This window comes from Chelonia mydas, chromosome 4 (assembly GCF_015237465.2).
Source record: "Chelonia mydas isolate rCheMyd1 chromosome 4, rCheMyd1.pri.v2, whole genome shotgun sequence".
Classification (NCBI taxonomy): Eukaryota; Metazoa; Chordata; order Testudines; family Cheloniidae; genus Chelonia; species Chelonia mydas.
In genome coordinates this window covers 56,992,011-57,016,127 of record NC_057852.1, presented here as the reverse complement: position 1 = coordinate 57,016,127, position 24,117 = coordinate 56,992,011, and the positions used below count along the sequence as shown (strand labels likewise).

Below are 24,117 nucleotides of genomic sequence, written 5' to 3'. Positions count from 1 at the left end.
TTTCTGTGGAAGGCCCTGGAGCAGCATCGAAAGATACAAAGGGAAAGGCCTCTGGGCCCCTGCAAACTGCTTTGATCAGGAGAATAGCTTTGTTTTGTGTCTGAATAATAAACTGAGCTCTGATGAAAAGATGCTGAGAAAGACAGGCCAGCAGCCTTACATGTGGTGGAGAACGCAGACAGGCGATTGGTCCCTGGAACAGAGAGGAAATTCAATCAGCTACAGGAAAGATCAGGATTTGTCTCTCCCCTTGTTTGGTTGTCTGTCTTTTTTTTAATACCAAGAGAAAAGAAAGAGGACATTGTCAGTCTACTGGTAGAACAGCAGCAGCAGACCCAGGCACTCCTCCTCCAACTCCTGCAGAGTCAACAGCAATAGCAGGACGCTCAGCTTGCCACTCAATAGCAGTGGCTGGAACTCCAACCCCAGCAACAGAAACTGTTACTGAAACATCTGGAGAACTGGGCTTTAGGGAGTCTCACTGGACCTGAAGAGGGTGGCTCAGGCAAGCCTTGCACTGGGTTGGCAAAGATGGGACCAGAAAACAATGTGTGAGTAGACAGGGCTGCAAGCTTGGATGAGTTGATTTGGAAGCCTGGGTGGCACCCATTTCTGATCGGAGAGACCCAGGCAGGGTACCGAGTATTGAGTGAGGAGGAGTCTGGCTTACATCCCACGGTAAAAGCTGCTATTTTAGACAGACTGGGACTGACTTTGGAAGCATACAGTCGTTGATTCCAGGTCAAACAGTTTCCACAGGGAGCTTGCATGCACGTAGTGGCCCAGTGGCTGTAGGACCTCACTACCCATTGGTTGTGTCCAGTAGAGAGAGTTATAGACCTGGAGGTCCTGGAACAATTTTTGCAGGTCCTGCCTGTGGGAGCCCAAAGCTGGGTAAGGCATTTTTGGGCACTTTTCATGGGCAAGGCAGTGGAGACAGTGGAAGACTTCTTGGAGGCCAAGGGAGCTGAGCTGCATATGCCAGACCAGGAGTTTCTCACTAGGGAAGGCAAGAAACGTATGCCAGATCAGTAGTGCCCCCTGACTTTGGATGTGTGGTATACCCTGTAGCCATCCCCTACATTTGAGTCTAATAAACTCAGTGTAGCTTTGTTGTATGCCATATCAAGGAACTTGAGTAACAAGACCAAAGTCAAACTGAGGTCTTTGGGAACCGAGTGGAAAAGATCTCAAAGGCTACCCCAACACGAAGGAGGTGGGGGGAAACTCTCAAGTGGAGATAATCCTGGTAGCCATAGACAGAGAGCATTTTAGAAGAGTTATGGGCCCCGAATAAGTCCTCTGACATAGGGTAAGTTCCCCTAGAGGAGCTAGAAAATCTCATTAGTACGTTTCCAATGCATCAATTATGTGGAGTGCTATTTCAGACAAAGGGAGAAGCCGGGGTCCTCTAAGAAGCATGTAGGCCATATTGGATCACCATGGAGGAAGGGCTCAGATCTGTGCTTCAGATATGGGAAGGTGGGATACATATTAAAGGGACCTGGGACCTCAGAGAAGTACATGAGGGCCCTGCAAATGAAGCAGAACATTGCCCAGGAGAGTCAAAGGAGGAAGAAGTGTATAGTCGGTTAACAGAACTGAGCAAGTCCCAGGTACAAGAGGAGAGAGAGGTTCCATCCTGGACCAGGAATATAGGGGAAGAACTAGACCCAAAGACTAGCACACCCAGGGAGGTTGCGTGCAAGGGCTGATGAGAACAAAGCAGAGGTCTTTGCCCAACCTAACAGCCTACTGACTCAGCTGGCAGAATGCTTGGAGGGACAAGGTTTTGGGCACAAGCCATATCGAGGGAACAAGAAATGGTACGTATCAGAGGGAAGGAAGAGAACAGTGAGCTACAATATTTGATACTGGAGGAGGTGGCAAAGAAGCTTTGCACTGATGTTCTCCTACAGCGACAGCACACAACAGAAAAAGATAAGAAGATGGAGACCCTTGAGGCTGAAGTGACTACCCTAAACAGGAAAGGACTGTACCCTGGTGAGGATATAGACTACAGACATTGTCCTCAGGCCAATCAAGGGGGGAAGCTGTGTAACAGCATGGTCTGCCCCTTTAAGGGCCAGAAGTCCTGAGTCCAGCTAGACAGCTAGCCCTGTTTCAACCCAGCAGGAAAGGGGTCCAGCCTCAGAGAGCTTAATTGAAGGGAAGAGCTGTATGAAGCAAGTGTGGCAGCCCGGAAGCAGGGGGGCGAGATGCAAGGGGAAAGGCCTCTGGGCCCCTGCAGCCTGTTTTGGTCAGAGGAATAGCTTTCCTTTATGAGTTTTAAATAATAAACTGTTCTCTGGGGACAGATCAAGACTTTGGCCATGGTGTTAGTCTTTCCTGGGCTGCGGGAAACAGGACCGCAGCCTATACATGCCCTCATCACTTTCTGTCTGATTACTTCATTTTTTCCCCTCCTTTATGGCCTTTCCCACAGAAACCTTGCTCCCTATTCAAGTCCATTAAAATTTGTTGCTATCAAGATCATTTTCCTGGCTTGTGCTCTAACCACAATACCCTTAGGCTTTCTGCAGGCTTCCCTTCACCTCTTCAGCTTGTGTTTATAGTCCTTTATAATTTAACCCAACCTTATCTAGAAAATCTAGTGATTTATCACATTCTTGACCCTCATCTTTGATCCATTATGTCCAGCCTTTACTGTCCACCATTCAGTTTCTCCTTCAAGCACCCTCTGCACTTTTTTCCATGTCAACCCCTATACACAGTGAAAACTCCCTTAGATAATCCATAAAAACACTATCTTCTAGTCTTTTAAAACCCTCTTTTAAGACTCTCCTCTGATATAGCAATAGATCCTGTCAAACTAACTTGTATCTTTTTTGGATGAAATTACGAATTTGGTTGATAAAGGTGTTGACGTAATATATTTAGACATTTGTAAGACATTTGACTTGATACCACACAATATTTTGATTAAAAACTAGAACATAAAATTGTGACACATTAAATGGGTTAAAAACTGCCTAACTGATAGGTCTCAAAATGTACTTGTAACCTGGGAATCATCATGGAGTGGGTGTATTTCTAGTGAAGTTCCACCAGGATGTGCTCTTGGCCCTATGCTATTTAAAGTTTTTATCCGTGTCCTGGAAGAAAACAAAATCATCACTGATAAAGTTTGCTGGTGACACAAATATTGGGGAAGTGGTAAATAACGAAGAGGACAGGCCACTGATAGAGATAGCTGGGCGTAAGTAAACAATATGCATTTTAATATAGGTAAATACCTCTAGGAACAAAGAAGGTAGGCCATACTTACAGGATTCTATCCTGAGAAGCAATGACTCTGAAAACCAATTAACGGTGGATAATCAGCTGAACAAGAGCTCCCAACTGCAATAGTGTGGCCAAAAGAACTAATGCTACAGTGGGATACATAAAAAGGGGTAGAGAGGTTATTTTATCTCCGTATTTGCATTGGAGCAAGTTCTACTGGAATACTGGGTCCAGTTCTGGTATCCACAATTCAAGAGGGATGCTGATAAATTGTAGATAGTTCAGAAAAGAGCCCACAAGAATGATAAAAAGATAAGAAAACAGACTCAAGGAGTTCACTCTATTTAGCTTATCAAAGAGAAGGTTAAGGGATGACTCAACCAGTTTATAAGTATATACCTGGATAACAAATATTTCATAATGGGCTCGTCAAAAAATATTTGATAATGGGCTCTTCCAAGGACGGAAGTTGAAGTTAGACAAATTCAGACTGGAAATGAGGCGTAAATTTTTAACAACCAGGGTAATTAACCATGGGAACAATTTACCAACGGTCACGGTGGAGTCTCCATCACTGGCAATTTTTAAATCAAGACAGGATGTTTTTCTAAAAGATACAATCTGGGAATTATTTCCGGGAAGTTCTATGGCTTGTTTTATACAGGAGGTCAGACTAGATGATCATGATGATCATTTCTGGCACTGGAATCTATAAAAGCCTGTCCTTGCTTTCATCTTTTTTTACTCCCTTAATTCTTGACCTCCCACACTCTTGACCTTCTCTTTCTTATTTCTACTCCCAGTTAAAAAGAAAAAAAAAAGTTTTGTCAGACAAAATCTGTAACAAAACTGTGTCTATCACCATGTTGTTCAATAAGTTTGTATGTTATTTCACCTTCCCAACTCTCTCTCATCCTCCCCTGCTCCAAAATCAGAGATTCTTAGGGTTGGAAGACTCTAAATATATAAAATGTAATAATATTATCCATATCAGAATCCAAACTCTACTTTCCAGCTAGGCTAGCCAATTTTATCTTTTTTTTTATTTTGTTGTTGCTGTGATTGGAATGCATGTTCTGTTCAAAGAATATTTTGTTGTCGGCTTCAAAACCTGAAAGAAACTGAAATATCTTGACAAACATCAAGAATCAGTCCTTGGCTTTAATCCAAGAATTTTAAATAAGAAAACATCCACTTGTAACAAGAGCCAAGAAAACCAGACAGCTAACACCTTCTCTCTCAAGCAATTAACCAGTTTTTCTGCAAACTAACTTGAGTAGAGTTACAGATTGCACCATCAAAAGAAAAAGTAATCTTTAAGATCAGCCATACTAACAACATCTATGGGTCAAAAGTAGTTTATAAAAATGAAAAATTCTGTAGTAACAGTACGTAACGTGAAGGCTTCACACATTCCCCTGAGATATCAAGATGACAAGCACAGTATAGATTATAAGAAGAATAAAATGTTTTCATGCATTTGAAGGCGTCATGTTGGCTGCACAGATATCCCAAACTGGGAGGTTAAAAGACCTCCACTCATTTTTTTTTTCCACCTTGCATATTGTAATAAACAAAGTCTAATGTAGGTAAGGAGCAAATAGAGTTGAGATATTCATTCATCATAAGGAACAATTTTTCCTCAATAATACAGATATCTAACTCAGTAGAAAGTAGTCTTATTTGTCTGTGAATTTATGATGGATACATTCAATGTTTTTATTTAAAGAGAAACTTCACAGATTAGAGACAGAAACAATGCACATAATAAACATTCACAGAAAAGTAAGAATTACATTTGACACTACAACTTCAACATGTACAGCAGCAGAGTGAAATGGTATAAAAATATGACAGAGGATCAGTTGTCTAACAATGTCAATACAAGTTAAAAGGAATCACATGATATGAAGTACGGATCACATTATTAAGTCAGTGGCAGCTAATAGGCATTACGTTATGACATGAACCACTACCTCTACTTCAAAAGGTCAGTGGAATTCTTATGTGAATTAGATTATGAACTGAAGGGGACCAGTTAGGTTACAATGTCAACAAAAGTCAAAACAAATTACCTTATACTGTTGAAGCAGAACATTCACATTTACATAATCACAACAGAAGTCAAAAGATTCTGAGACAAGATACTGAAGCTTCTAAAGGGAGAGGAAAAAACTAGTCAACCTACTCCCATTTGCCCCCTCCACAGCTGTCACATAATGGATTTGATTAGCACAGTTGTTGCAATTTGCACCCCTGTGCCAACAAGGGCAGACTAACCCCGGAAAGCCTGGGAAAGGTGGCTGTGTTTGCACTGACATCCCACTTCAGGGATTCGACCAGAAGAACGCAGCTTCATATTATGGTCAAGGCTCATCAGATGACTCAACAACGGAAGCTCTTTGGGATCATATTAAGTCAGCCCATCTCTAAATAGGGCTTTGACTCTCCTAAACAAACAACGTTACACTGCCCAGTTTTGGATGGTGCTAGCTAGCCAGCTCCAGCAGTATAGGGGTTGTGAGCCTCTTGTGCCAATGCCTCTCCCATTAAGGGTGGATTTCCCACCACTACAGTCCACACGGATCATGTTCAAATGGCAGAAATTAGGAGTAGTCTTTTATATTAAGATCTGAAGAAAGAACATCCAGTGCTGAGGAAAGTAATCTCAGTATAATCATCTTCTTTCCAACTGAAATGTGTAAGCAGAACTCTGCTTACTACTCAGACCCAGTCTACACCCCAAAACTTGCACCTATTTCACTAAATCTGTTTCTAAATTGACTTAGTTAAACCAGTCCAAACCCTCTCATGTGGACACTCTTCAGACCAAGGGTGGCTGACATTTAGCTACTTTATTTTGGTAGCAAACCTTAACAAATAACACTAAGATTAAAAAACAAAAAACAAATTTCAGGGTTCCTGAGATACTAGTGTCTGAATATTAGGTTCCTGTACACTGTGTGAAAGACAGCTCTATTACTGCATGTCATTACATGGGAAAGATTTTTGTTATTGTGTAGCAAATCCCACAGAATTCTACTGCTATCTTAGTATGTAAGTTAGACTACATAAAAAGTATTAGGTTTTTCATTAATTAAAATGTTAAAAAGGACTGTTGCACACTGCAACCAATACAGATTTCTGTCAGATAGCGGGCAACAGATGACTTGTTTATCCATCAGAATTATTCTTCTTTTCGAAACACGTGCAGTAAGAGTCAGGGTTGCAGAACATTAGGTAGGCCAATTTTTCTTTATGCTAAAATAATTTTTAACATATGGCTATGACTGACCTCACTTTTTTCCTAAAGATCGACCAGCTTTGATTGATTTTAAAAAGTGCGTGTGTGTGTGTGTGTGTGTATGTAAGAATGCATGTATATATTATACACAATGTAGAGGGTTTTATTAGAGAGATTATTTTCCCCAACCCCAAAATGATTCAGGAATGCTAGAAAAGCAGCATCAAGAGCCAGAACCTGTCTGAAGATTGGTTCATGCAGCTTAAGGTCTGCAACCAAAATGCAAGGGAAAGGAAATGTGTCTTCCATCTGCAAGATATTACAAGCTGAGGGCACTTCTCCTTCCTCACTCATGCAAAAGCTTTTTAATTTTTTTTAAAGTGTTTGTATAAATTTAATAAAACAAAACAGGTTTTCCAGCCACACTTTTACCACCTGGAATATCATGGAATTACCTTCATTTATATCTGTTCCTCTTCAGGTGCCCCCTTAAAATGTAGGATGAAAAACTTTTAGATTGCCAATTTCTTTAGTAAAAACCACACAGATGTGCTGAGTTGTAGGTGAACCTTTCACTGAGCTAACTTAAAATGAAATGCTTCAAGAATCCTCATCTCTTCATTAAGCTGTGGCAAACAGTTCCAGGCACAATCACAGATCCAGAGTCGGGGCATCAGTTTAGACCTCATAATTAAATTCTGAGATATGACAGATCAAAGGGGAACTGTGTGAACAGAAATCAGATACAAAAGTGTGGAGTTCCTCTCTTTACTCTTTGAGGATTACAATGACAAGAGGAGGCTCTATCAATCAGAATGAAAAACTATGGTGAGGCTCCGAGGGAACCTCCTATAGAAGAGCCATAGGTCACCAAAAGGGGGCAGATACAGCTAGAAGAGAAAGCAAGGATGGTTGCTGGTGAGAAGGCAGTGCCATGACTACACTAGTATAAAAATCTCCACTGCAAGCATTAGTGCTCCTCATATGGCATCAAATATCCTTAAACCCAGGGCTATTTTATTAAAAGTTTTCTATTCTTTTCAGGACACAGTGCCGTATTGTATGGCTGTGAAACAAAGGCACATGCACTGGCAAGGGGTTTACGGTGCCTTTCTCGTCAGACGACATCATCATCATGGGTTTATTTTGACTTCCCTTCTGAGTTTTGCAGTATTGGGTTTGGCAAACCTGTCAGTTAGTGGAGTCATGCCAGATGGCTGCTGTGGGACTCCTGTGAGTGCCTGCGCCAGGTAGACATGGGCTGCAGAAAGAGCTCATGCACTCAATACAGGCTCCCCAACTGACAAACTGAGACCATATCACCTTGTTATCCAATTTTCTTTTGCTATTTAGTATTAAAAAAACAAATACTTTACTGCCTTCATTTAGAAGGAAGCACAAGCATTAGCAGTAATTGAACAAGCTAACATTGCTACAAAAACACAGGGCTGGTCTTCACTATGGGGAGATCAACGCTACAGGGATCAACTTAGTGGGTCTAGTGAAGACCCGCCAAATTGATGGCAGAGCACTCTCTGGTCGACCGCAGTACTCCACCTCTCTGAGAAGAGTAAGGGAAGTTGACTGGAGAGCATCTCCTGTCCACACAGTGCAGTGAAGACACTGGGGTAAGTCGACCTAAGCTATGTTGACTCCAGCTACGTTATTCATGTAGCTACAGCAGCATAACTTAGGTCGACTTACCCTGGTTGTGAAAACAAGCCCAACATGCCTCACAATGGTTTCCCATATCTCCCCTCCTTTTCAGTATATAGGGGACTGCTGGAAAGGTTAATGAGGAGGCCTATGTTGAAGTGTTTTCAACATGCTAATTACACTCAGCTCTGTTTCCATTTTGTCTGAATTAGAGGGTGCGGAGAAGAGAACGGCCATTCTGGGTCAGACCAGTGGTCCCTCTAGCCCAGTATCTTGTGTTCCAACAGTAGCCAATACCAGGTGCTTCAGAGGGAGTGAACAGAGCAGCCAATCATTGAGTTATCCAACCCCTGCCATCCTGGCAGTCAGAGGTTTAGGGACACCCAGAGCGTGGGGGTTGCATCCCTGACTGTCTTAGCTAAAAGCCATTGATGGGCCTATCCCTCATGAACTTATCTAATTCTTTACTGAACCCACTTATACTTTTGGCCTTCACAACATCCCCTGGCAATGAGTTCCACAGATTGACTGTGCACTGCGTGAAGAAGTACTTCCTTGTATTTGTTTTAAACCTGCTATCTATTAATTTTATTGGGTGACTCCTGATTCTTGTGTCACGTGAAGGGTTAAATAACACTTCCTTATTTAGTTTCTCCACATCATTTATGATTTTTATAGATCTCTATCATATCCCCTCTTAGTTGTCTCTTTTCTAGCTAAGCCGTACCAGTCTTTTTAATCTCTCCTCATATGGAAGCTGCTCCAGACCCTTAATTATTTTTGTTGCCTTGCTCCATAATTTCCCCCCAATTCTAGTGTATCTTTTTTTAGGGGGACCAGAAATGCTCACAGTATACAATGTGTGGGCATGCCATGGATTTATATAGCGGTATTATGATATTTTCTGTCTTATCTAGCCCTTTCTAATGATTCCTAAGATTCTGTTAGCTTTTAGACTTCAGCTGCATATTGAACAGATGTTTTCAGAGAACTATCTACAATGACTCCAAGATCTATTTCTTGAATGGCAATAGCTAAAGAGGAGTCTGTCTCAGTGAATAGTAGCTCATTGAGAATGGATGAGAGGGTCACGGCTGTGGCTCAATCCACAGAAGACTGAGGTAACATTGATAGATTAAGGAAAGCAACTATAGGATATGGCAAAGTTTGTATTGGCCCCTGTGACTGAAGGTGCGTTTGTCACGTGTGATCACAATTTCGGCATCTTGCTAGTTTCTAGCTGATAACATAAGACAGCCAGGACCAAGACAGCTTTTTCCACCTCCATATGATCAGGAGGTTGATGTTCTGTTCTTACACGCAAGGACCACCCTATCATCATCCATGCCTTGGAGATTAGACTATTGTAATGCACTTTTCAAGGAGCTAAACATTAAATCTATTCAGTAACCGAACATTTTGTAGAAGACAACTGCCCACTTCCTAAGAGTGTATCCCAAATGTTACACATCTTGTATGACATTTTGGCTGTATGTTACTGCTCACACCGTCTCACAGGACAGCTGAATTCTCTTCTATCTGCTGGGCTCCAGCCAGGCAGCAGGGTAATGGCTACAGTTTCAACTCCTAACCACCAGGTCCCCACCATAGCACCTTCTGATCAGGCACCTGCTCTGCTATTCTACCCCGCTGTTGGTTCCTAGCCAGAAAGGAGCAGTTGTAGTTGGAATTACGGAAGGAGGTAGTCTGTCTGTCTCAGCTTTTCACTGTCAGGGGGAAATGACAAGCCTAAGAGAGAAGCCAGGAGCTGTCTCGGAAGGATAGGATCTAATGGGGAAAAGGAGGGGAAAAAGGTAATGGGAGAACAGGAACAGAATTTGGAAGACTGAATGAGAAAGGGTAAAGAGGAGCAGGAGCAAAACAGGGGAAGGCTCCCTTAACTCTCCCATCAACCCCTTATATCCAGAACACCAATCTCTAGACTTTTCTCACTCACACTGAACACCACCAAAAAGAGAGACAAAAACATCCCATTAAAAGAAATGCTCTCTCATTCACTCCAGTATTGTTCCTCATTAATAGTACTTGAGCCTATTGCTTCAGCTGTTTATTCTGCAAGCATCCTTGCATGCCTGAGTAAGGAATATTATCTTTTGAATGGAGGTTGGATAGTGCACAGCTGGCATGAAGCAAGGGTACATGTCAGTCGCTTCCATGCCTGGGATTAATGGCTTTTAGTACGCCAAATTGGCCTGCTTACAGTATTATGTGCTCTTGCATGTCTATGTGCAGAAGATGGAGCATTACAGAGATAGAGGAATATTGCAGGAGATCTGACTTTTAATGATGCTCTTTCTCCAGGAAACATTGACCCTATTTCCTAGGCTCACTGGTCCTCTTATTCCCCTCATTATTTTATTATTTTCATTCTAGTCATGTCCCCTTTTCGATTTTTATTTTTGAATATTCCTACAAGTTCTGTTTTGCATACTGAAAGTGAGAGAGCATTTTGCCTATATTTGGGAAATAAAAATGTGCATGGAAAGAGACGCTGTATGTGGCATTGGATACTTCATGGTGTGGGGAACTTACATCTGACAGTTACACAAACACTTCTACCAGCAGAGCCAGAAATGGAGATGATTCAGGGCCACATTCCATACTCCACATGCTTGTAGTTTTTGGCTTCTCCAGTCCTAAAGGCCACCATGATTATTACAATTCTCAGGCTACAGATAATTCCCTACCTCCATTTTTAATAATTTTGGACAAGGCTCTTATTTTTATTTGTTGGAGAGGGCACTGGGTTAATAGATTTTCCCCATTTTATCTCTGAGAGCATTTTTCTGTGGACTGTAAAATGCAAAAATAAATAAATTTAGGAAGGAACAACATTTTAATTGTCTCTTGGATGAAATATAAACAGAGCTTTCTTCTGAGAAACTTTGTTGACTGTCCATGTAAAAACTGAGGACCCCATGGCACTTTTTGGAAAAAAGAAGGGGCGTCTCCCTCAATAGAATAGGTTCTGATTTCCAGGGCTATCCATCTACTTCGTTTGTAAGGCTAGTACGACACACAAATCTCAAGAGTCATTGCACAACCAATACAAAACTCTCCATAATGTTCTGTGGGATAGTATATGAAAGATGCTATTTTGAAAAAAAAATATCTAGTTTCAGAGGGCAGTCAAACTCTGAACTGATCACAATATCATTTTCGGGCAAATCTGGTACAAATATTCTGCAGTGAAAACTGGAGGATCAGGCCATATCTCAAAGTACTTCTCAGTCCCCCATTAAGCGGTGTTCTACTTGAAATACTGACAGGATGGAATACTTCAACATATAGCTTTCATAATTTCCTTACCACGGAAAAACTAAAAAAAAAAGACCCACAAAAAATATTTCTGTTGTGATTTGGTTTGCCTTTCTGGCAACAAGTTGGTAAAATATAATACTTGAATTGTTTGCAAACAGGTTTAATATCACCTAATTACCTGTGAAAGGAAAATCCATGTGCTATCAGACCCCACTGCAGCTAATTACTTGAAGACAAAATAAAGATTTTAATCAATGTGTTTTTCAACCTGTTACGACTATCAATATTTACTTCAGTTACAGTCCTATGTCTGGGTAGTTGCTGCAAACATTTTGGGTGCACTCAAGAATCCTTGTGACTTGAGAGTGCTTTTGAAAAAGAAAAACTGGCCTATATCTTGTGCTTTCAATCCACTGAGTGGACTCTGCAGCCTGCTGACTCCCTGGAGCAGCTGATAGTTAAAGGCTTGTTTCCTCTTTCCGAATGATTTCCTGGTTTGCATAACAATTCTAAGCGAAACATGCTCAAGCAATTTTCCAGCACAGAGACAGTTTTACTTGGTGTCAAACACACTGCTGAGAGTTCAGAGTTTTAATGCATTATTTTGTTAATAAGAAATATATATATATATATATATATATGCGCGCGCGCACACACACAGTAATTTTAAGGTACATTTTTCTATAAATATATAAAAACTAGCTGCTCTCCTTAAACAACAAGGTTGTGACAAATCGATCAAATTCAGAAAATAAAAAATATTGGCCAATGCTCTATGCTTAACTCATGCCATTGTGAATGTGAAAAAAAGGTGTGTGTGGGGGGGGAGAAATGGTTTAATGTTTAATTTCCTGTTACAACACACACACACACACACACACACACACACGATATAAAATCTTTCAAGAGCAGTTATAAAACATGTATTTGTTAGCCAAGAAACTAGGAAAATATGGAATAAAGCCCAACCTAACTTCTGCTCCTTCTCCGTTCCCCACAGAATGAAGTAACTGAAAGCTTGTAAGAACATATTTAGAGCTATTCAAGTCTAACCAGTGACTAGATAATTAATGAGGCTGTAATACATATTATGTTTCCCATCCACCAAAATGATCCTTCAGGTAATGACATAGTTGGGCTAAACATTCTGTGTTACTGTATGTATTGTACCCAATGTCAAATAATTAGGATATTGGCTACTGACAAAAGTTCCTCAGAAAACTGAACAGCTAAATTCAAATGAAAAGAAAAGTCAATGTTAATATGCAACACTGTACAGAGAAGCCACCTATCATACAGCCAGTTCCTAAGAGCAAGGTGCTGAGAGTCCTGAGTGAGTACCACTGATTTCAACATGCATGTAGTACATTAAGGGGGGAATTTTTCAAAGGCACAAAAGGAAGTTAGACACCCAAGTCCTACTGACACGAAGTATAGGGTTGCCAACTTTTTAATGGCACAAAACTGAACATCCGTTCCCCACCCCTTCCCAAGGCCTCACCCCTTCTCCAAGGCCCTGCCCCCACTCGCTCCATCCCCCCCCCCCCCTGACGCTCACTCTCCCCCACCATTGCTCAGACTCCCAGCCAATGGGAACTGCGGGGGTGGCACCCGCGGGCGCAAGGGCAGCGCGCGGAGCCTCCCTGGCTGCCCATGCTGTTGGATCATATTAAAGAAGTTCTGTATTAAAATCACAAATGAGTTTGATTCCCCATAGTTTAAATTCCAGGGTATTACTAATTAAGAGGTCTCTTGGTTTTCGGTACTGTTTCTCTCCCTCTGTGTGTGAAACTTGCAAGCTGCTAATTGCGTTAGTACACGCTAAGATAGAGTCTGTTCTCAAAGCAATTCACACAGAGAGAGACTCAAAGCAATACTCTGTAACAACAGAAACAGCACCCAGAGACTCCCCGCCCTTTTGTTGTATTAACAATTGTGATTAAAATAGAGATAGAGGATGTATGTGGATGGATGCTTGGTGTGGATAATAACTGAATGATCAGGGAGGTGCCAGCCTAAGAATCCAGTGTCCATCGGCTGAAGAAGGCGTCAAGTGGAAATAACCAGAGGACCCCCGGAGGGCAGACTGGAATCCACCCAACAGCCTCAAGAATGGGAGAACCAAAGAACAAGATAACTTCTGGCAGCACGGAGCCATCAGGAATGTGCTATCTACTGATTGATTAAGCAACAGCACGATGAAGCAATTCCCATAGACTGGCATAGGAAGAAACTCCTATAAAAATGGACTCTAGAAAGTGAGAACTTTGGGGGTCTGATTCTGCAGACCAACTTCCAGGAGCATCGGATGAGCGCCTGACAAGTCCCTGCTCCCTCCTCCTGCCAGTGGCTTGGCATGAACAACTCTAAGGCTGGTAACTATGATAACAACCTTGCAGAACCTGTGTGTGTGTGTGTTTGTATGAATGAATGTGTGAATAAATATGAGATTGAATGGAACGTTATAGCTACAACTAACTGCTTACTATGATTCTTTCTGTATTCACAATAAATGTGGAATTTTGCCTTTTCCTCTTTAATAAGATCCTGCTGGTTTTTAATTTATTGGTATAACAATGCATCTAAGGGCCGCAAGGACCTGGTGGCCGCTTCTGGGAGCCACGCAGAGCTAGCGCAGGTAGGGAGTCTGCCTGAGCCCAGGGCCTCCGCTGCGCCGCTGATCGAACTTTTAATGGCCTAGTCAGCGGAGCTGACCAGAGCTGCCAGGGTCCCTTTTCAAACGGGTGATCCAATTGAATACCGGACACCTGGCAACCCTAACTAAGTAGGAGTTAGGTACCTAATTATTCTTTCAGGCTTTAAAAAATGTCCCCCAAACACATTTTAGGATCATCTGACAAAGCCCTACATCACAGTATCGTGACATCTGAGTCACGACAACACAGAACCCATCCCCATCCACTGTGATGGCATATTACTAGGTTATCATGCTGCATCAAATCATTACCACAACACAACCCACATGCCTCAAAAGGGATCACAGCAAGCACTGAATTACCATGTTACACATAGCAATATTCAAGCTCTAAAATGTCAGCCTTTTTCTTATTTCAAAACACCCAAATCAGGAGGGAATATGGGCTGTTTCTTTAGCTAAATGGCAAGGTTAGACAATCTGCCGTGCCTTGTATTTAGCTCACACTCTGGTTATCTTTCCCAGGCCTGAGGAAGAGCTCTGTGAAGCTCGGAAGCTTCTCTCTTCCACCAACAGAAGATGGTCCAATGAAAGACATCACCTCACCCACCTTATCTCTCTCAGATTATCATTATTTTGTTACCAATACCACTGTTTTAAGGGCCTAATCCTGTTCCCAATGAAGTCAACAAGAAAACTCCCATCAACTGCACTAGGATCAGGATCAGCTCCTTAATGTGAGGTGCTGCCACTGTGTGGTGGGAATTCATGGGTCTAAACAGAGTTTGCATGCAAAATGGTGGCAGTGGCAGCCTCAAACATGCTCAGCAGCCATTCAAGTTGTGTAAAAATATTTAAATTGAAGATCAATTTATAATTGGAGAAACTGTTTACAATGTCTTTTAGTCTGTCAGCATATTCTTCAGTCAGGAATGTATTAACCTTGTCTAGTATATGCCTCTAGTTTGATACGTCTTTAAAAAAAAAAGAAAGAAGAAAGAAGCAGAGCTTCCCCACCTCACCAATGAGCTGAAAAGTACTGCAACATGCTGAGTCTCTTGCGGACATTTCTCAGAGCCAGCTGTCTGATACAGTTGTGCTGAGCTTGTTTATTAAACTTGCATGTACAGCTATAGTAAGCACCTCTGCTTTTTCACTACCAAATTCACCAAGGCAGGAAGGCAATGTAATGACAGTGTATTGATAAGTCTCATACTAGTACATAACCTTCAAGTCTTAATTTTCTTCACTTTAATGTTAACTGGGCTTTGTGTCTTGATCTCATGCTTCTTCATGTGGAGGAATAATTAACTAACTACATTGAGAGAGAGGGGAAGGGACTAGAGTGGAGCAGGCTGCAATACAAACTGAGCACTGACTTGCCTTTCTAGAACTGCACATGCCACCAAACCAGAAGATTTCAAGAAACAGGCCAGGTTTTGAGCTAAATGCCAGGACATGCAGGATACCGTATATACCATATTGCACTATATGATATTGCTGCACACTGCATGTCCAGCAAGATTTCTTGCTTCTCGGCAGCACAGAGCAGGATGCAAGTATTTACTGCCACTGAACAGCAAGGTATTAAAGAATCAAGTACAGTAGCAGTATTCCGCAGTTCACTGAGTGACCTGAGCCTTTAATCCAGATGAATTTAACATTAGAGTGCATTAGCTCTTCTCATAAAAGATTTGCTTTAATTTTAGTTCCCTCTCCATTTATCTTATGGTTGCATAATCTTCAGTAGAGGTCATACAGATCTCCCCAAAGAAATGGGAACTGCCTTTTTTTTTTTTTAAAGGGAGGGGAAGGGAGGAGGCAGGAATGGGACTTTAGGCAATTATTCCCCAGTTTCAAATATGTACAAGAATATTCCCTACTCCTTTCCATGTCTCAAATGACAAAAAGCAAAAAAACAGAAATGTGAAATGGAAAATTACTGTAGACTCACACAAGATATACAGAAACACCCATCTGCTGCCAAGATAGACAATATAATTAAAATCTTACCATCATCAAGCTCAAGACAGAGATTATATACAGCCAGAGGCCGCTTATTACGCTGCCCTTGTCTTCTTGATTGCCTTGGTGGGACATTTGGAGGAGATATTGACATAGAGATTGGCTCAGGGAAAGTGGCATCAGGCAGGGTTCTGAAAATCTGCAATCAAGAACACAAGAGGTATTAATTATTTACCATGAACAGCAACCTGTGCAATGCAACTATAAACCATTATCAAACAACATTTGTTCTGGATTTCATTCAAAGCAGAGAGGAGCCAAAAATCCATTCCTTCAAGTTTTGGGAGTGTGTCATGGGTCCTTAATGAGTGCTTTTTAAATAAATACATACATACAAAATAAAAATAAGGAAAAGCACTGTCTACACATTAACCAGACAGCAAATCAGTTAATCCAAAGAATAAATATGTGCAGCCATGCTTGCCAGCTAGGGGAAAACAATGAATTAACTCTACGAACCACAAACCAGAAAAGTAAATTTCCACAATTTCACTTAGGGCCTGTAATTTTGCCAGAATACCCATATTAATTTTCAAAATTTACGACAGTCATATTATCATATTAACCCCTAAAAAAATAGCATGCTCTTGGAGGGAGTGTGTGTGGTGGAGTTGCTGTGAGGGCGGCAGGAGAAGCATATTGTATAGAACGTTTTCAATTAGCCATTAAATAATGAGTCGTGAGGCGTACTTTTACAAACCATGATGATACCCACAAAGACACACACAAGAGATTACATTTCCTTTAGTCATTTTATTTTTTGATTCATTACCTCTAGAACATCAATATCCAACATAAAGCATCGTATCATTTCTCTCTGGGTAAAGCAGCAATGCACATATGTTCAAGTTTCCTGCATTTTTTACTAGTCCATGATGCTGATTTACTTATAAAAGCTGATCAGTATGCCTATATAGCATTTAATAGCAGCCCTTTACATTTGATCATGGCAAATTCATGTGAGCAAGTTAGCACACTACAGATTTCTCTGAAGACAACAGCTATGAGAGAGTAAATATGCACATACCTTTACAAAAATTGTGTTTCCATTACACCATACAGCAGCACAGCATAATGGTATAACAAGAAACAACAAAGTTAAATAGCGTACGGTGTTTCTGTGTACTGGAGTTATACAGAGACAAACATTTTGTATATTACCACAAGAGGTTATAAAGAGGGAGTTTGTAATAAGCCTTCAGAGAAAAAAAACTTTTACAAAGCAGAAATTTAAGAAGTTGTAAACAAAGAGACTCCCAGGTACACATTTCTGGATTATTACAACATGCCCCAGGTGTGCATAAGGCATGAGGCTAAAAGCCAAGTGACTAAACACTTGAGAAGTGCAGTGGTCACTCAGATAAACCACTCAGAGCACCATGTTGTTTGAATTAAAAGAAACTCTTACATGGCATCTTTGCTGGCCTGGTTACCCTGAGTATCACACGTATATGAATTAGATTGTACAAAAAGGATCTTCAAGGCAAGAGCCCATATTTACACTGACTTCTCTCTGGGATCAATTTAGGTTTATCTACTGCCAAGGAGAGGTGGCTGCAATGGTGCAAAATGGTCAGAACCACCCTTCTGACTTGGAAGGGAGCATAGGGCATCCAAGGGAAAGCAATGTTGGAAACACTGTCTGACTTCTCTGAGGTGCAACATAACATAATTTAAACCTCTCCATGCCAGCTTTAGAGAATCTGTCTCTTCTTTTACATACATATATATACATATTGACTGTCTGAGAGAATAAAAACACTGCATACAATTGCAATTACAGCTCTATAAATGCACAAAATAATTTACATGTAGAAAAGAAAACTATCCATGTATTCCCTCTATACATTGTTCCTTGTGTAGATGCACTATAACTCGTGGAGCCACTCACAAAGTTCTAACTGTGCTCAGAGTTCTAAAGCCATTTCTTAAAACATGATGCAATGCATAATATAATAAAATATAATGTGTGCACACAAGGCATTTGGCTAATAGTACCATACTGCCCTCTTATGTGTAAATACAACAAAGCTGAATTCAATAAGATTATGGATAAATATTTGCTTCTGAAAAATTAAAGAGAATGCTTCTAATGCCATTATTTCCATGGGTTGATTGTTGCATTTGTGCTCTCTGGTAAATAGTAAGCCACCTAGAAATTTTTTAAAGGATTCAGTGTCTTACATACTACATTACATTCCACCAGTGCATGTTTGTTTAGCCCTATCTACACCTCTCAGTTCAAAACTGATGCCCTAGGTGTGAAGAGAAGGTCTTCTCTAGGAGTGCTGCAAGAGATCAACTTGCCTGTATGTATTAGGTTGACTTTGCAAGAGCTGTACTAAATTTCCTTGGTTCTCTATTTTGATCCTCCACAAATATTTCAGTATGTCCTGTAAAATTACTGGACTAAGAAACCAAGTAAGTCAAAAAAGCAAAACAGAAACTATAAGCAAACTATTTTAAAAAAACCCATTCAATGAAACACTGAGCTAAACACATGCAGTATGTTAATGAAGTGGATACAGGAAGTGAACCCATCCATAACTACAGCTGTAGTTAGCAGCATAATGGAAAAAATTTGTTTTAGAACTGGGGAAGCGGAGCAACACATGAAGTGGTCACATTGTGACTCTCTGCTGCAAACTGTCATGTTGTGATCTCCATCAATACCGTTTACTAAACAACTGCCCCTGACACGTGCATGCACACACAAAATAAACAAGTCAAGTCTTGTTCTTTACTTCTAGGATCCCTGAAAAGCTCAATTTCATCCTCTGGCTGGAATCAGCAATACTAAATGTTAACTCCTTCATGAAGGTGTCATCATCTTCCTTATGGCATAGGAAAGTGCTATACACTAAATAACTTGTTTTAAAATTACTTAGCTAGTGAAGTGGCAAAATTATGCACTGCTGCTTCATAATGGCATCATGCAACTTAAATAACCATCTCAAGCAAATCTGGTCTCACTTATGAAGGCATACAGTTGGGCATCAAGCCACAACCCCGTCTCTTCCTTCATCCACATCCCCAAGCTGCTCAGGCCAGGTCGGATGGGAGGTTTTATTTCTGGGGTATGGAAGGTCAATAGGGAAAGTTTCCAGAAATGGTGTATTTTTAATCTAGGGAACACAAATTACTTCTAGAGAGCTCTTGGACAGCACAATTCAGCTTGTACCCCCTACACTCAGGCATTACAGCATGAGTACAAGTAACACAATTTCAATGTTTCTATGGTCTTATGCAATATGGTGTTTTCTGCCAAATTTCATAGTCACCTCCATCCTCACTGCTGAGGAAGAGGGCTTTAGAAATTTCCAGAAGTTCTCCAATCTACCAAAAAAAAGCTAGTTGGATAGAGAGTGGAAAAATTCAAACTCCTGACCATCAGCAACATATCACTCATAGCAATTCACACTTAACCATGGGCCCAATCCTCCAGACACTGCTGTGCTCTGTGCTTTTTGGTGTGAATAGTTCTGCAGGACTCTATTTGTCAAAAGTCACAGCATTAAGTTTTGCAGTATCAGGCTCTCTCTCTCTATATGCTAAAATGTTACTGTATGTATGTTAGGGACTACTTAGTATAAGATCAGCACAAAACTAAGTTCTGTCATAATGTACTGCACTAGAACATGTGTTTTGGGGTCCATCTTTCCTCTTTTCATGTAGGCCAACTAGTCAAGCTTTTTTTTAGTCGTTTCCTCTTTTTATTAGACAAATGTGATATATAATGTAGCCCTTCATAACTAGATCTGTCTTTTCTACAATAGCAATCTGTCTCTGCAGGCCAAAGTTGCAGCTCACACCACACTCTCTCAGAGTCAGTGTTTGCGAAACAAGCAGAAGGGCCAAACTCTACCATCGAAGGTGCACATGTGGCTGCATTGACATCCCTTTTCTCACTTTCCCCAAGTTCCTGTAACTGACTTCACCTTTCCTTGTATGCAGTGTTGCTGTAGCCATGTCGGTCCCAGGATATTAGAGAGACAAGGTTGGTCAGGTAATATCTTACATTGGTGATAGCTCTGTGTGGCTCGAAAGCTTGTCTCTCTCACCAACAGAAGTTGGTCCAAGATATTACTTCACCTTTCCAAAACAGAGATTCTTGTCATCGTGTCTTAACTGATACTTGGCTGCTGCCTAGATACACTAATTTTAAGATCTATTGGGAATTAGAATAAAGTTTGGTATAGCTAAACTGCGAGAAAAGGGGGTGTGTTAAATTAAATTCACCTTTGTTTTTATCAATCATTTAGATATCACTGTAATGCGAAATGCTTTCTAGGCAACACCAGGTCCCTGCCCTGAAAAGCTTACACTCTAAAGTAGGTAGTATTTAGACAGAAGATGTAGTGCATCAAAACACGAGTGATAGGTGAAGTTTAGCATGTACGATCAGTTGTACTGTGTGGTATTTTACAAACATTTCTTTGAGGCTTTGACTCGAAGGACAGTGTGGAGGCATAACTGATCAGGTCTCCGAGGGTATCCTAGGTTCATTGAGTCACATGCAGTCTGGATACATGGTACAGCTACTATAAATATATCTAACAGAATGGAATCCCATTCCACCAAGCCACCAACATTAAAGTAGAGCTAGGATAACATTACTTCATAAAAATCATTATCCCCCTGTTACTCCACAGGAGTCTCCCTTCAAATGAAAGGTAATTGCTCAAATGGATTCCAGAAGTAATGACAGCCCAGAGATTAGTTTGTACGTACACAATTACAAGGGTGAAATATAGCCACTAAATTTTATCCCTACTAGTTTTAGTAGGGATAAAAACCTATTGCACAAACTTCAAGAGCATAGGGAGATTACAGTTACATGATGTGATGTATACATGTGAGGCTGTGGCCAAACAGTGCTGGATTTACAGTAGAATACCAACACACTGCAACTTAGTTCTCACTATTGTTAGCATCACTCATCAACTAGTGTCATTTTATCAGCATTAAACCAGTCTGTGCCAGACACTGAAGCTACCAATATATATGATTTACACAGGTATGTACCTAATCTGTCTGTCTACCAAGACTCTGAGCACCAATACAATTATATCAGGCAACAATCAAAAACTACTCTCAGCTCCTCCTTCTTAATATACTGATAAGGTATGAGAGAAAATTTTACTTTTAAGAGGTAGTTTTAATTTGCTTTTAATGTAGGGATTATTTACATACTCATCTTGTGGCTGGGTCAGTCTTCAGGACTACTGTAGAAAAGCTATATGAAAGAGATGTGCCTCTTTGGTGGGCTTTTTAAATACTGGGATGCTTGACTGATTTCTTTCTGTTCTGTAGATCAGAAAGAGTACATTACTGAACTAAACAAACCACTAACCATCTTGGATACATACCACAACTAACAAATCAGTCTTGATAACTACAGTGCTAAGACCGTTCCTGTACTGCAGTTATTCAGCTTTCTAACCATAGATCCCATAAGGTTTCTAGATGCATTTCGTAGAGTAATAATCCAAATTCAACATGTTCCTTCAACTGTATTCCACTAGCACAGTGGTCTCCAACCTTTTTACGCCCAAGATCACTTTTTGAATTTAAGGGCAACCTAGGATCTCCCCCTACACCCCGTTCCCTGAAGCCCTGCCCCCCCATTCCCCCCCCCCCCATCACTCGCTCTCCTCCACCCTCACTCACTTTCACTGGGCTGGGGAAGAGGGTTGGGAGGGGGTTCGGGCTCTGGGCTGGGGCTGAGGCTGAGGGGTTTGCAGTGTGGGAGGGAGCTCCAGGCTGAGCCTGGGGCAGAAGGTGGCGTGCAGGAGGGGGTGAGGGGTGCAAGTTCTGGAAAGGAGTTTGTGTTGGGGGGCTCCAGGCTGGGGCAGAGTGTTGGGGGGCAGGAGGTGGTACAGGCTCTGGGAGGGAGTTTGGGTGCAGGAGGGGGCTTTGGGTTGTGGAAGTATTGGGGTGCAGGAGGGGGTATGGGGTGCTGGCTCTGGGAGGGGGGTCAGGGCTGGGGCAGCGGGTTGGGGTGCAGGCTCCAGCCGGGAGGTGCTTACCTCAGAAGGCTCCCAGTTGAAGGCACAGCAGGGCTAAGGCAGGCTCCCTGCCTGCCCCGGCCCCTCGCCACTCTCAGAAGGGGCCAACATGCCCCTCCGGCCCCTGGTGGGGGCACATGGCTCCACACACTGCTCTCTCTGCAGGCACTGCCCCTGCAGCTCCCACTGGCTGGGAACGGGGAACTGTGGCCAATGGGAGCTGCAGGAACAGTGCTTGCAGGCAGGAGTAGCATGCAGAAATCCCGGCGTGCCACTCCCCCGCCCTGGGGGTGTGCTGGCCACTTCCGGGAGCGGCATGGCACCACGACAGGTAGGGAGCCTACTTTAGCGGCAGCCCCGCTGCACCACCAGAGATCATGATCGACTGGGAGATTCTCCAGGATCGAACAGTCGATCATGATCGACCGGTTGGTGACCACTGCGCTAACAGAGATGCCACATGGCAATAGACAAAAACATTTTGCTGCACTCCCCAAACTGAACAACAGATGGTGTTAGAGAGGATACGAGATTAATGCTAACTCCTCTCTAATTCAGTCTGTTTCCAGATTCCCAACTCTTACTAGAGTGCTTGTTTCTGGGTCCCACAAAACCTACAGCCCAGGAAGCCCCTAATTCAGCTGGGGTAATTCACAATTTTTGAGTCAGGCATGAATTATATATGGAACTGCTGCTATACTAGGACACCGATAGAGTCAATCTAGTCTCTCTGGTCTCAGGCAAAGATAATTAAATGAACTTTAGTATGTTTACCAGGAGCCATTCTAGCCAAAGACCTGGACATCACACCATCTTTCTTATTTGGCCCACTGCGGCAGTGACGATTTCACCCAAAATCAGTGGAATGGAAACAGTAAGTAGAAAAGCTGGGTGAGATAAGAGAGAATATGGGGGAATTTGGCTGTAAGATTGTGGAGGAGGAGAATCTTAAAGAAAATCTCTAAGACCTTAAGGTTGTCCCTGGCTTTTGTCATGAGGCAAAAACCCACCCATTTTCATAGTATTCGCTACATGGAATAAGCAGTTAATTCAGCCCTGTGTGTACAAGCAAGAATCACAACACTGTAATTTGACATCTAATCCCATGTACAGGATGCTGAAACAATAGGGTCACTTTGGGTCCTGGACTGGTGGCTCTCTGACACCAGAATAATGATTTCTGTTACAGTATTATATTTGGAGCTCCTCAAGACATTCAGTGCAACGAAACAAGTCTGTATCTGGTAATTTCCCTTCAGTACATGGGTGCACTACAATTGGTAAATAAAAGAAAAAAAGACACACATTCATTTCAAGTGATCTTTATTGAACAATAGTTCTCCGTCTGGCTCTGCCCATGTGCCCTACATGCCAACTGCTCCTCCCTGCCTTTCCAATGTATGGTGGCCTAAGGATATCTTACACAGTAACAGGGCCGGCTCTACGTTTTTTACCGCTCCAAGCAGCAAAAAACCCCAAAAACCCGCTGAATACGCCGCCGCCGGAGAGAACAGGAACATCGGAGGGAGCTGCTGCCGAATTGCTGCAGACGGCGAGACCCGAGTCATAAGAGTCGCCGCCGAATTGCCAACGCGGGAAACAATGGAGAGGGGCTGCCGCCGAATTGCCGCCGGGGCTGCTACCGGAGTGCTGCCCCTGGCATCAGCTTGCTTAGCTGGTGCCTAGAGCCGGCCCTGCACAGTAAATAGTACTCGAGGGTAACCTCATCATCCCCACAAATTCTTCTTTGCTGGTTTGGCTTTTCTTGGACATGGTGATAAGAGAACTGTGTTTATACTCAGCAACCTGTACAAAAACAAAAAACACTTACTAGAAACATACCAATGCTCAGGATAAAAGGCAAATTACATTACTGGTTCACAATATGAACTTACTCTGCTGGAATCTACACCCAGTTTATCCCTTGAAGCAATGAAGACGGTGGATCATTTTTCTGCAATGTAAATCAACAAAGCATGCATGATAAGTCAATGCTTTAG

General features: G+C 41.9%; 1 protein-coding gene across 4 annotated transcripts in view; it reads right to left on the bottom strand.

Moving 5' to 3' along the window:
• Window positions 1-24,117, bottom strand: part of ARHGAP10 (Rho GTPase activating protein 10) — a 247,263-nt gene that overhangs the window by 42,284 nt on the left and 180,862 nt on the right. For 2 of the 4 annotated variants that reach the window (XM_007055702.4, XM_027818097.3), the window contains one exon: window positions 16,098-16,248. In XM_007055702.4, the coding sequence (XP_007055764.1) occupies window positions 16,098-16,248 (151 nt within the window). Of the gene's footprint in view, window positions 1-16,097; window positions 16,249-22,998; window positions 23,924-24,012; window positions 24,072-24,117 lie in introns of those variants that run through there. The other 2 variants (XR_006290642.1, XM_043545789.1) reach the window with 2 other exon arrangements.